At 39.0% G+C, this 14,342-nt stretch overlaps 1 protein-coding gene across 10 annotated transcripts in view; it reads left to right on the plus strand.

The window, feature by feature from the left end:
* LOC105481021 (fibronectin type III and SPRY domain containing 1 like) overlaps positions 1-14,342 on the plus strand; it is a 112,268-nt gene that overhangs the window by 66,643 nt on the left and 31,283 nt on the right. For 6 of the 10 annotated variants that reach the window (XM_071078102.1, XM_071078103.1, XM_071078101.1 and 3 more), the window contains 3 exons: positions 210-339; positions 1,006-1,038; positions 13,889-13,989. In XM_071078102.1, the coding sequence (XP_070934203.1) occupies positions 210-339; positions 1,006-1,038; positions 13,889-13,989 (264 nt within the window). The remainder of the gene's footprint in view (positions 1-209; positions 340-1,005; positions 1,039-13,888; positions 13,990-14,342) is intronic. The other 4 variants (XM_071078104.1, XM_024792609.2, XM_071078106.1 and 1 more) reach the window with 2 other exon arrangements.

Below are 14,342 nucleotides of genomic sequence, written 5' to 3' on the forward strand. Positions count from 1 at the left end.
ATATATTGAGAAGAATAATGAGAAATCAGATAAGAATTATAAATTACAGCCTGATTGTTGAGAATTTTAAGTGCTAGGATTATGAATTTGTACTTTATTTTCTGTATTCAGTATTGAATTGATTGAGTTAAAAATAATGTGATCGCTGTGTTTCAGAAAGTGGAGATATGCTATATTTTAAAAATATATTGAAATATTATCTTGAATAGCACTTAACTTCAATTTGGATAACTCCTCATCCCATTTGAACCTGAAAGTTGAAGATACCTGTGTAGAGTGGGATCCTACTGGAGGAAAAGGTCAAGAAAGTAAAATGAAAGGAAAAGAGAACAAGGGCAGGTAAGCTAGGTCATTAAATCTGCCATATGGACAAATGCTTGTACACTGGTTCTTACTTAACAATAATTTTCATTGAAATTCTTAGTCAATATACCTATGAGATTTACAGTATATTGGTAGCACCAAAGTGAAGAATATAATACTATTTGTCAGTAGTTTAATATGGCATTAACATTTTTTGTTACTTTTGTTTTAGTTTCATCCCTAATCCTCTTACACATTTTCATTTCAGTATTCCATTTCTTTGAAGTTATATATACAGAAACTTGAATTGCTTAGAAGTTTCTAGTTTAATTCCTGAATTTTAGACTTATAGGTCACCTATCTTACCTGCAGGTCTGATCTGCACTAAATAACAGCGTTTAGCAGGTACAACCCTAGGGTCTTGCTTCTGATCAGCAACACAATGAACCTAAGAGGCAGGTTTGAGGGCCTTTTGTTATTGTCATAACTAACTTATTTAAATAAAGTCAAAGCATGGGAGCCTCTTTCTTTTTTAATAGAAGAAGTTTTTGCTCAAACTGAAGATAAATGCCTTTGTGAGCTACAATAACAAAAATGAACCCCCAAAAATTCCTCAGCAGGCCTTTAATCTGATTTTGTTATAAGCTGTTAAATTTAAGTTGTAAAACAGTTTCTTAACAGTTGCCTGTTTTTATCTGACAGTGTCCATGTTACTTCACTGAAGAAACATACAAGGTGATGATCTATGTCTGTCTAGTTCTAGGACTTAGTATAATCTAGCTTGGCTGATTAAAAAAACTTTAATTTTTTCTTTTAACCAATAAGCAGAAGCCATTGCGGCAGCCTTCATAAGCTAAAATACTGCTCTGTGTAGACTGTATTGGTAGCTTATGTTTTGAATTTACATTGTAGTGTGCTGCATATTATTCGGATTATATTGTATATGGTAACAAAGTAAGCTCTGCTTTAAAGTCTTTCTTGAATTTTTTTTTCCTTATCTGATTTATTTTTACACTTTTACTCATACCTGGCATCCTTCTTGTTGTACTGAATAATATTCACTAGTCTAACATTATAGCTTCGCTTTTATTTGTATTTGACACACAACAGGTTTGAAGAGTTCTCTATTTTATAATAATTAGGCAGTTTCAGAATCAACAAGGATAAAAAATAAAGGTCATTGCTAAAATTGTCAAGACAGTTCCAGAAAGATGAATTGTTTCAATTTGCATGAGTAATATAATGCTTATTTGAAGATACTACATATCTTTACTGGAAACCAGAATGTGTTCTCTTTTCAAAATTATCTTCCTCTTCTTTTCAGTTTATGTACTTGCTATTGGGAAAAGTGATTTTATAGTGTATGATAAATTGGAAAATGCTGAATTTAACAGTCTATGAATAGACTACATATTTGTGATTTAAGGTTATATTATTTCTTTCTCCCTTCCTACTTTTTAAGAGTATTTTACATATAGGCTACTTGTGGAATGTTATATGCATTTATATATTCTTTCCATAAATATTTGTTCACTGTAGGATGTCTGCTGGATGTTATAGGATTTATAGGGATAAACACTGTCTGCTTTCAAGAAATTTGCCCTAACTTATGTAGATGAGATGTATGTGCAAGTAGCAATAATGCAAGGTAGACATATGTACAATGGTAAGTGTGAATAAAGGTGTTCAGAGGAAGAAAGATGCCCAGAGCTACCAGATGTTGAGGTGGTTAGGTAGGATAGTCAAACTAAAAGTAATAATCAAACATTTATTGATTTGCTGTGATAGTATAAGCAAGAGGCCACAAAGGAAAGAATACTCACTCCCCCATTGTTCAGTTTTTCCCAACAGAATGGCACTGGGTGAAGGTCACGTAAATCAACACAGATCACAAGTAGTGGATCTTCTCACTGCAGCAAGCCCCAAACAAAAGGCTCCTGCCAGTTTATGGACCTGAGAGCCAAGAAGGTGGGCAGTGAGGGCTAAAATGGGAAAAATACTAAAACAGAGGGAGAAAAATATTTTCAGACCATCACTCCTCCCCTGACCTCTGCCCTAAAGGAGTTTTATGCAGAGACACCTGAAAAGCAACTCAGCCTAGGGCCTCTCTCCAGGAAGAGGACCTCTGAATAGAGGTGCCTAGGGTAGGATTGCAGATACGGTGTATGATCATGATGGGGAGAAGAGTGGAATTGCAACTCTCTCTCGAAACTACAGTGCACTAGCTGTGCACCAAGTCTGGTGTGAGGAGGGCAGCTCACCCTACCCTGTGCCCCGACCCTGCCTCATCAACGCCTGCCTATGCTTAGGCCTGAAAGATCACACACAGGGCGCATGCATGTCACTAGACGGCACGCCTGCCTTCTTTCCAGGAGAATTTCCCAGGGACTACTGCCTGGAAGCTTATGGCTAATGTGGAGCTGACTGTAGTTTGCCAAATTAAGAAAATGCCCCGGGCATTCTTAGGAAGAAAGATGTGCCAGATTTGATCTTTAAGATGGCTGAATAGGAACAGCTCCAGTCTGCAGCTCCCAGCAAGATAGATGCAGAAGGCAGGTGATTTCTGCATTTCCAACTGAGGTACCCGGTTCATCTCGTTGGGACTGGTTGGACAGTGGGTGCAGCCCATGGAGGGCGAGCTGAAGCAGGGTAGAGCGTGGCCTCACCCAGGAAGTGCAAGTGGTCGGGGATTTTTCTCCCCAACGCAAGGGAAACCGTGAGGGACAGAGCCTGAGGAACCCTGCACTCCAGCTCAGATACTGCACTTTTCCCACAGTCTTCACAACCCGCAGACCAGGAGATCCCCTCCGGCGTCTACCCCACCAGGGCCCTGGGTTTCAGGCACAAAACTGGGTGGCCTTTTTGGCAGACACCAAACTAGCTGCAGAAGTTTTTTTTTTTTTTTTCCCCATACCCCAGTGGCACCTGGAATGCCAGTGAGACAGAACCGTTCACTCCCCTGGAAAGGGGGCTGGAACCAGGGAGCCAAGTGGTCTGGCTCGGCGGGTCCCACCCCCTTGGAACCCAACAAACTAAAATCCACTGGCTTGAAATTCTTGCTGCCAGCACAGCAGCAGTCTGAGATTGACCTGGAATGCTCCAGCTTGGTGGGGGGAGGGGCGTCCGCCATTGCTGAGGCTTGGGTAGGTGGTTTTCCCCTCATAATGTAAACAAAGCTGCTGGGAAGTTCGAACTGGGTGGAGGCCACTGCAGCTCAGCAAGGCCACTGTGGCCAGACTGCCAGATTTCTCCTCTCCGAGCAGGGCATCTCTGAAAAAAAGGCAGCAGCCCCAGTCAGGAACTTATAGCTAAAACCCCCATCTCCCTGGGACAGAGCACCTGGGGGAAGGGGCGACTGTGGGCACAGCTTCAGCAGACTTAAATGTCCCTGCCTGATGGCTCTGAAGAAAGCAGTGGACCTCCCAGCACAGCGTTCAAGCTCTACTAAGGGTCAGACTGCCTCCTCAAGTGGGTCCTTGACCCCCGTGAATCCTGACTGGGAGATACCTCCCAGTAGGGGCTGATAGACACCTCATACAGAAGAGCTCTGGATGGCATCTGGTAGGTGCCCCTCTGGGACGAAGCTTCCAGAGGAAAGAGGCAGCAGTCTTTGCTGTTCTGCAGCCTCCGCTGGTGATACCCAGGCAAACAGGGTCTGGGGTGGACCTCCAGCAAACTCCAGCAGAGGGACCTGACTGTCAGAAGGAAAACTAACAAACAGAAAGGAATAGCACATCCACTCAAAGACCCCATCTGAAGGTCACCAACATCAAAGACAAAAGGTAGATACATCCACAAAGATGGGAGAAATCAGCACAAAAAGGCCGAAAATTCCAAAAGCCAGAATGCCTCTTCTCCTCCAAAGGATCACAACTCCTCGCCAGCAAGGGAACAAACCTGGATGGAGAATGAGTTTGATGAATTGACAGAAGCAGGCTTCAGAAGGTGAGTAATAACAAACTCCTCCGAGCTAAAGGAGCATGTTCTAACCCAATGCAAGGAAGCTAAGAACCTTGAAAAAAGGTTAGAAGAATGACTGACTAGAATAACCAGTTTAGAGAAGAACATAAATGACCTGATGGAGCTGAAAAACACAGCACGAGAACTTCGTGAAGCGTACACAAGTATGAATAGCCGAATCAATCAAGTGGAGGAAAGGATATCAGAGATTGAAGATCAACTTAATGAAATAAAGCAAGAAGACAAGATTAGAGAAAAAAGAATAAAAAGGAATGAACAAAACCTCCAAGAAATATGTGAAAGGACCAAATCTACATTTGATTGGTGTACCTGAAAGTCACAGGGAGAATGGAACCAAGTTGGAAAACACTCTTCAGGATATTATCCAGAACTTCCCCAACCTAGCAAGACAGGCCAACATTCAAATTCAGGAAATAAAGAGAACACCACAAACATACTCCTGAAGAAGAGCAACCCCAAGACGCATAATCGTCAGATTCAACAAGGTTGAAATGAAGGAAAAAATGTTAGGGAAGCCAGAGAGAAAGCTTGGATTACCCACAAAGGGAAGCCCATCAGACTAACAGCAGATCTTTCTGCAGAAACCCTACAAGCCAGAAGAGAGTGGGGGCCAATATTCAACACTCTTAAAGGAAAGAATTTTCAACCCAGAATTTCATATCCAGCCAAACTAAGCTTCATAAGCGAAGGAGAAATAAAATCCTTTACAGACAAGTAAATGCTGAGAGATTTTGTCAGCACCAGGCCTGCCTTACAAGAGCTCCTGAAGGAAGCACTAAACAGTGAAAGAACAATCAGCACCAACCACTGCAAAAACATACCAAATTGTGCAGACTATCAAGACTATGAAGAAACTGCATCAACTAATGGGCAAAATAACCAGCTAGCATTATAATGACAGGATCAAGTTCACACACAACAATATATTAACCTTAAATGTAAACAGGCTAAGTGCCCCAATTAAAAGACACAGGCTGGCAAACTGGATAAAGAGTCAAGACCCATCAGTGTGCTGTATTCATGAGACCCATCTTACATGCAAAGACAAACATAGGCTCAAAATAAAGGGATGGAGGAATATTTATGAAGCAAATGAAAGAAAGAAAAAATCAGGAGTTGCAATCCTAATCTCTGATAAAACAGGCTTTAAACCAACAAAGATCAAAAGAGACAAGGCCATTACATAACGGTAAAGGGATCAATGCAACAAGAAGAGCTAACTCTTAAATATATATGCAGCCAACACAGGAGCACCTAGATTCATAAAGCAAGTTCTTAGAGACCTACAAAGAGACTTAGACTCCCACACAGTAATAGTGGGAGACTTTAACACCCACTGTCAATATTAGACAGATCAATGAGACAGAAAATTAACAAGGATATTCAGGACTTGAACTCGGCTCTGGACCAAGCAGACCTAATAGACATCTACAGAACTCTCCACCCCAAATCAACAGAATATACATTCTTATCAGCACCTCATCACACTTATTCTAAAATTGACCACATAATTGGAAGTAAAACACTCCTCAGAAAATGTAAAAGAATGGAAATCATAACAGTCAGTCTCTCAGACCACAGTGCAATCAAATTAGAACTCAGGATTAAGAAACTCATTTAAAACCACACAACTACATGGAAACTGAACAACCTGCTCCTGAATGACTACTGGGTAAATAGCAAAATGAAGGCAGAAGTAAAGATGTTCTTTGAGACCATTGAGAACGAAGATACAATGTACCAGAATCTCTGGGACACATTTAAAGCAGTGTGTAGAGGGAAATTTATAGCACTAAATGCCCACAAGAGAAAGTAGGAAATATCTAAAAGTGATACCCTAACGTCACAATTAAAAGAACTAGAGAAGCAACAGCAAACAAATTCAAAAGCCAGCAGAAGACAAGAAATAACTAAGATCAGAACAGAACTGAAGGAGATAGAGACACTAAAATTCCTTCAAAAAATCAATGAATCCAGGAGCTGGTTTTTTTAAAACATCAACAAAATAGATAGACCACTAACCAGACTAATAAAGAAGAAAAGAGAACAATCAAATAGATGCAATAAAAAATGATATAGGAGATATCACCATTGATCCCAGAGAAATACAAACTACCATCAAAGAATACTATAAACACCTCTATGCAAATAAACTAGAAAATCTAGAATGGATAAATTCCTGGACACATACACCCTCCCAAGTCTAAACAAGGAAGAAATCGAATCCCTGACTAGACCAATAACAAATTCTGAAACTGAGGCAGTAATTAATAGCCTAGAAACCAAAAAAAGTCCAGGACCAGATGGATTCACAACCGAATTCTACCAGAGGCAAAAGAGGAGCTGGTGCCATTCCTTCTGAAACTATTCCAAACAAAAGAAAAAGACAGACTCCTCCCTAACACATTTTATGAGGCCAGCGTCATCCTGATACCAAAACCTGGCAGACAACAAAAAAAGAAAATTTCAGGCCAATATCCCTGATGAACACAATGCGAAAATCCTCAATAAAATACTGGCAAACTGAATCCAGCAGCCCATCAAAAAGCTTATCCATCATGATCAAGTTGGCTTCATCCCTAGGATGCAAGGCTGGTTCAACATATGCAAATCAATAAACGTAAGCTATCACATAAACAGGTCAAATGACAAAAACCACATGATTATCTTAATAGATGCAGAAAAGGCCTTCAACAAAATTCAACACCCCTTTATGCTAAAAACTCTCAATAAACTGGGTATTGATGGAACGTATCTCAAAATAATAAGAGCTATTTATGACAAAACGACAGCCAGTATCATACTGAATGGGCAAAAACTGGAAGCATTTCCTTTGAAAACTGGCACAAGACAAGGATGCCCTCTCTCACCACTCCTATTCAACATAGTATTGAAAGTTCTGCCTAGGGCAGTCAGGCAAGAGAAAGAAAGAAAGCGTATTCAAATAGGAAGAGAGGAAGTCAAATTGTCTCTGTTTGCAGATGACATGATTGTTTATTTAGAAAACCCCATCGTTTCAGCCCCAAATCTCCTTAAGCTGAGAAGCAACTTCAGCAAAGTGTCATGATTCAAAATCAATGTGCAAAAATCAAAAGCACTCCTATACACCAATAACAGACAGAGAGCCAAATCATGAGTGAACTCTCATTCACAATTGCTACAAAGAGAATAAAGTACTTAGGAATACAACTTACAAGGGATATGAAGGATGTCTTTAAGGAGAACTACAAACCACTGCTCAAGGAAATAAGGGAGGACACAAACAAATGGAAAAACATTCCCCGCTCATGGATAGGAAGAATCAACATCGTGAAAATGGCCATACTGCCCAAAGTAATTTATAGATTCAGTGCTATCCCCATCAAGCTACCATTTGACTTGCTTCACAGAATTGGCGAAAGCTACTGTGAACTTCATATGGAACCAAAAAAGAGCCCTCATAGTGAAGACAATCCTAAACAAAAAGAACAAAGCTAGAGGCATTATGCTACCTGACTTCAAACTGTACTACAAGGCTGCAGTAACCAAAACAGCATGGTACTGGTACCAAAACAGATACATAGACCAATGGAGCAGAACAGAGATCTCAGAAATAAAACCACACATCTACAACCATCTCGTCTTTGATAAACCTGACACAAACAAGCAATGGGGAAAAGATTCCCTATTTCATAAATGGTGTTGGGAAAACTGGCTAGCCATATGCAGAAAACTAAAACTGGACCCCTTCCTTACACCTTATACAAAAATTAACTTAAGATGGATTAAAGACTTAAACATAAGACCTAAAACCAAAAAAATCCTAGAAGAAAACCTAGGCAATCCCATTCAGGACATAGGCATGGGCAAAGACTTCATGTCCAAAATACCAAAAGCAATGACAACAAAAGCCAAAATTGACAAATGGAATCTAATTAAACTAAAGAGCCTCTGCACAGCAAAAGAAACTATCATCAGAATGAACAGGCACCCTACAGAATGGGAGAAAAATTTTGCAATCTATCCATCTGACAAAGGGCCAATATCCAGAATCGCCAAAGAACTTAACCAAGTTTACAAGAAAAAACAGCCCCATCGAAAAGTGGGCAAAGGATATGAACAGACACTTGTCAAACATATGCTAACAAACATATGAAAAAATGCTCATCATCACTGGTCATTAGAGAAATGCAAATCAAAACCACAATGAGATACCTTCTCATGCCAGTTAGAATGGTGATCATTAAAAAGTCAGGAAACAACAGATACTGGAGAGGATGTGGAGAAATAGGAACTCTTCTACACTGTTGGTGGAAGTGTAAATTAGTTCAGCCATTGTGGAAGACAGTGTGGCAATTCCTCAAGGATCTAGAGCTAGAAATACCATTTGACCCAGCAGTCCCATTACTGGATATATACCCAAAGGATTTATAAATCATGCTGCTATAAAGTCAGATTGCACACGGATGTTTATCAGGGCACTATTCACAATAAAAAGACTTGGAACCAATTCAAATGTCCATCAATGGTAGACTGGATAAAGAAAATGTGGCACACATACACCATGGAATACTATGCAGCCATAAAAAAGGATGAGTTCATGTCCTTTGCAGGGACATGGATGAAGCTGGAAACCATCATTCTCAGAAACTATCACAAGAACGGAAAACCAAACACCACATGTTCTCACTCATAAGTGGGAGTTGAACAATGAGAACACATGGACAGAGGGAGGGGAACATCATACCCTGGGGCCTGTCAGGGGGTGGGGGCCTAGGGGCGGAGTAGCATTAGGAGAAATACCTAAAGTAGGTGACCGGTTGATGAGTGCAGCAAACCACCATGGCACGTGTATACCTATGTAACAAAACTGCACATTCTGCACATGTACCCCAGAACTTTAAGTATAATAATTTTTAAAAAGAGAAAAAAAAATCACACACGGGATTTGGGCCTGGAGCTGGAGTCCTCCGACAGGTTATTTAGCCTGATAGAATTTGGAGGACTTTCATTAAAGAAGTGGTATTTAGGCTGGTTTTTGAGCAAGTGGGAAAATGTGTGGTTAGACTTGCACTGAAAGGGGGAACCACCATAGCAAAGGCACTGAAGTATATGGTGTGAGTTTAAACAACATTTTGGCTGGTATATTTAGCTATATAGTGATCTCTAGGGGTGAGAAGGCTAGAAAGGCAGATTGAGACTAAATCAAGAACCAGAATGTCATGCTAAGTCGTTTGTGAGTAGTATAGAAGTACATGAAGATTTTTAAATAAAGGAATCAGAGTTAGCTTTATCTTATAATAATGAGCAAGATGAATTGGACAGTAAAGAAATTATTTGGGAAGCTGGTAAAACAACCCAGACTAGAGGTAGCTGAAGAGCCTTACTTAAATTCAGATAGTTAAGTGGTCAAGGTGTCCTTTAGAGAAGTAGGGTGAGGGAGGGGATGGGAGGAGATCACACTTGACATAAAACTTACTATAAGTTGTTTCTTGAAAAAGTGACTTAGGATTGGAAGTCTGGAATGCTGCAATGGAAGAGTTTTTGTTATTTAACTTTTCTCTGAAATTAAAGTACCAATGTCAATAGTTATGTCTGTTTTTCTTTTCTCCATGCTTCCCTTTATTTCTTTACTACTGGTAAGTTACAAATTTTTAAAAATTGTTTATCTGGTTATCAAAAGAGTTCTTAATACATTTTGAAGCAGTGCCAAGTGACATTTTTCTCTTTATTTATATGACGTTCACTTTCTATTTGTTGCCCTGAGTTACTTGGGAAATAGTTTTCAGAATGCATGTTTCCTCTCAGCGGACACTCTGACCCACCAGTTGGAGAGGTAAACTGTCAGTATATTTTGAAAAAGTTTCCTGATTGTTTCTGATTCTGTTGTGCCTTTTCAATTGACAATCATTGATGTATTACAAAATGCCAAAGGCCATTGTTTTTCCAATTTAGTACTTTGGCTCAGGAAGATACAGGTGGTCCTTAATTGATAATATCACATATTCTCTTTACTCAGCTGAGCTCATTCTAGTCAGATATTGTACACTTACTCTGTACTGAGGATACAGAGATGAGATGTGGTTCCTAGCAACAGTTAGTCCCCTTCCCTCGGCTACTCCATAGTCAAGTTCCTCACTTGCCGTAGCAAGCACCAAGGGTGCCGTATGATAGATTGTGTAAAACCTGTCTTTTTATCACCCTTTTAATCCCTGCTCCTTGATAGGGGAGTTTTGTTTTGTTTTACCTCAGTGGCTCCTAGCCCAGATGAACAGCAAAATCCTGAAATTCTTAATTTAAAAACACAGACATGTGTTTCTCAAGCCTGCCCTCCAGTATCTGATTTAGTAGTTTATGGTTAAGTCCTGGTAATTTGCATTTTTAAAAGTTCCCCAAGTGGTTCTGATGTGCAGCTGGGTTTGAGAACCACTGGTTTGGCTCATTTAATTCTTCCTCACTCCTGATTACACGTTTACTTTAACCTCTCATCTCCTTTCATTTGATTCTTACCTAGTTAGCCAAACCAAATCTTGTTGACTTTCTTTGCTGTTTCTCAACTGAATAGCAACCATAGTCATGACTATTAATGGTAAGATAGTACTAGCAATACTAAAAAACATTGGGGTTTAAAATGAAGTTAGATATAATGAAGAGCTAGTGTTCTCAGGTTACTGTATCCCATCTGCCTTCTCTAGTTACAAAAGTAATTTTTCACAAATACTGACATGATTAATTAAAACTGTGTTCATTTTTGTATAGTTACCAATATTTGCAGTTGAATAACTTGAGTGGAGGAAGATTAATATGCAGTCAATTTATGAATTGGTGACTTGATGAACTGGGTAATCTTTGGTGACCTCTGCACTCATTTTTTTAAGGGGAGAATGTACTTTCATTTCAGATAATCTCATATGAACTTTTGGAGAATAACTGTCAACCACATGAAGTTCTTTTATTACATAGGTGTTCTGGAGACCTAAAAGCTTTTTTGTTATAATTTATATACCATGTTGAAACAATTTTACTTTTGCCTTCTTCCTTTTCATGTCTTCTTTTAATGTTGCATCTAAAACATTGTTTTTTCACACCTTTTTTAAAAAAAGCAACAGCATGGTTCTTTCATGAAATATTTCCAGAAGCCTAATCCGAAAAGAGAAAAGTATAGCTGGTTAAAGGAGGGAGGAAGCCCTAAAGCTGGCTTCTTCGCATAATATCTCTGTGGCATCTGTGGATTCCTTTGAGTTCAGCACATGGTTTAAAAAACCATTGATTTCAAGAGTCTTTGCCCTTCACAAGATCAGGAAAATAGAGCTACATGTACTATTTTTTTAAACTTTGAGGCAAATATAATGTTTTCCCCTGAGCTTAAGATAAAGCTTTTGAAAACATACAGACCTTTTGTAATCAGGCTTTTAACATTCTCTATCAGCTTATATAAAATGAATCGGAAAGAAAATTATGATGCAGTTATTTTTTCCTGAGTTACCAGTTGACAATGTTTGCAGTTTTACTTTCTTACTAGTTAATGACTCTTAAAAGTATTGTATAAGTATCAGCTTAGAATACATGTTCATCCCAAACCTTGAAAAAGTGAAAACAGGTATTTTTGTTATTCAGAATAAAGAGTATAAATGTTTAGTAATTTTTATTTGTTTCTATCCCTCATTTTGGAGATCTCAACAACTATTCTGGAACTTTCCCCCTCACGTTCTGTTTTGCTGTCCCCCTACCCAATAGCAAGAAACTACTGCCTACCTTAGCACAAGTTTCACAGAAATTTTAATCTACCTATCCACATTCAGCTTTGTTCATGCTATCTGTTCAAACAACCTATAGTCAGTTTTCAATTGTCTTTTTAAAGAAATATCTTTATACAAAGGACCTTTGAAATCCCTTGGGAAGAATTAAACTAAGTCATGTGAGTGTTATAGTTCTAGACTTACACTTTTGCTACTTAATATTATACACTAAAAAGGAGACAGTTGAAGTGGTCCTGAGTTCTTCAAAATTTGTCTAATAAATCTGCTTTCTGACAGCAAGACAACATTTAAATAATGCAGAACGAAGTCACTGAATCATATGAAATGAATCATATCAAATGACTTTAAGTTTTACCTGTATTCTTGCTTTGCCTTTGTCAGGGATTTCTATTCTAGTATTCATAGCTTATATTAAAATCTACTAAGTTGATTTTAGGAAGAAAATTTCTAGTGCTATGTTAGAAAAAAAGTGTTTTTATTTCTAATTAGTGGTGAGAATATAGTTATCCCCATATCCCCTAAATAATTTTAGGATAATCTTGACCAAAAAATCTTTTGTTAAATGTAGTAATTCAGTATAATTAAAATGTTATTTTGAAAACATCTTTGGGACTTAATCTATTTTGAGTTTTTGAAAGTTAGCAAACATCCCAATACTCTCCAGTTTTCCATATATCATATAATTTGATATAAGAGGAAGTCAAGGTGGATCTTGGCTATTTGAGTAGGAGAAATGCTTGATAATACTTTTTATTATCCTGTGCATGGATTTGGACAATTGCCATTTCCATCTTTTTTTTTTTTTTTTTTTTTTTTTGAGATGGAGTCTAGCCCTGTCGCCCAGGCTGGAATGCAGTGGCATGATCTGGGCTCACTGCAACCTCCGCCTCCCGGGTTCAAGCGATTCTCCTGCCTGAGCCTCCCAAGTAGCTGGGATTACAGGCACCCACCACCATGCCCAGCTAATTTTTGTATTTTTAGTAGATGCGGGGTTTCACTGTGTTGCCCAGGCTGGTCTTGAACTCCTGACTTCGTGCTCCACCTGTCTCGGCCTCCCAAATTGCTGGGATTAGAATTGTGAGCCACCGCCTGCAGCCCCCCACCCCGCCACCTTTTTTTTAGACGGAGTTTTGCTCTTGTTGCCTAGGCTGGAGTGCAATGGTGCGATCTTGGCTCACGGCAACCTCTGCCTCCTAGGTTCAAGCGGTTCTCCTGCCTTAACCTCCTGAGTAGCTGGGACTACTGGCATGCGCCACCACGCCCTACTAATTTTGTATTTTTAGTAGACATGGGGGTTTCTCCATGTTAGATAGGCTGGTCTCGAACTCCCGACCTCAGGTGATCTGCCCGCCTTGGCACCTCCCAAAGTGCTGGGATTACAGGTGTGAGCCACCACGCCTGGTCGCCATTTCTATTTTTAAGAAGTTAAGATTCAGAGCAAAAATACTCACTGCTTATAAAAAGAGTTATTTAGTCAGGATTATAAGAAAGAACCTATCTTTGCCTTTATTTACCTGCAAAAAAGGTAAGCTGTAACTCATCTTTCTTGAGTCCTTCTTTTTTCTTTAGTAAGTCTTGTCACATTTTAGCATTGTTTGTTTCAGCCATGTGCTCTTTGTGTAAGCCTTGCTCAGTCTGCATGCCATTAGTGTTTTCAGCCTGCTTTGTATTGATAGCTTCTTACATTTCAGTGTTTATAATTGACAGCGCTGTTTAATAATAGTTCGGATCAAATTGAATGGTTGTTATTTCTATAACATAATGAGAAATCTTTTCAGAGGTTCCTTCTATGATTTCTAGTTTTAGTTTATGAAACATTTACAATATAAAATATTCGTTTCTCTTTTTTCTTTTTGTTTATATAGAAGTGGTACACCATCCCCAAAACGAACATCTGTAGGCTCCAGGCCACCAGCAGTAAGAGGCAGTAGAGATCGTTTTACTGGAGAATCGTACACGGTGCTGGGTAGGACAAAATATAATTGTTTTTCATTATCTCAGATTAAAGGCATCACAATCACACTGGTGGACTTTCCACTCAAAGTGGCTATCTGTATATTGAATAAATCTTTGCAAGAAGTTCCTCCCAATTGAAACCTAATTACTTTGGGGAGTTTTCAGATTGTCTTATTATTATTGATACTTTTAAAACTCTACTTCAGCTTACATAGTGTTCCCACATCTTTATATATATAAGCCGGGAGGAGGGATAGTAAGGAAGAAAACCTCTGAAACATTTTATATTCAGAAGAATATTACTAAACATAAAGGTAAAGTTAGAGCAGGTACTCAGCATTTAGTGTCTGTGTGTTAACATGA

Source organism: Macaca nemestrina, chromosome 14 (genome assembly GCF_043159975.1).
Source record: "Macaca nemestrina isolate mMacNem1 chromosome 14, mMacNem.hap1, whole genome shotgun sequence".
Lineage (NCBI taxonomy): Eukaryota > Metazoa > Chordata > Mammalia > Primates > Cercopithecidae > Macaca > Macaca nemestrina.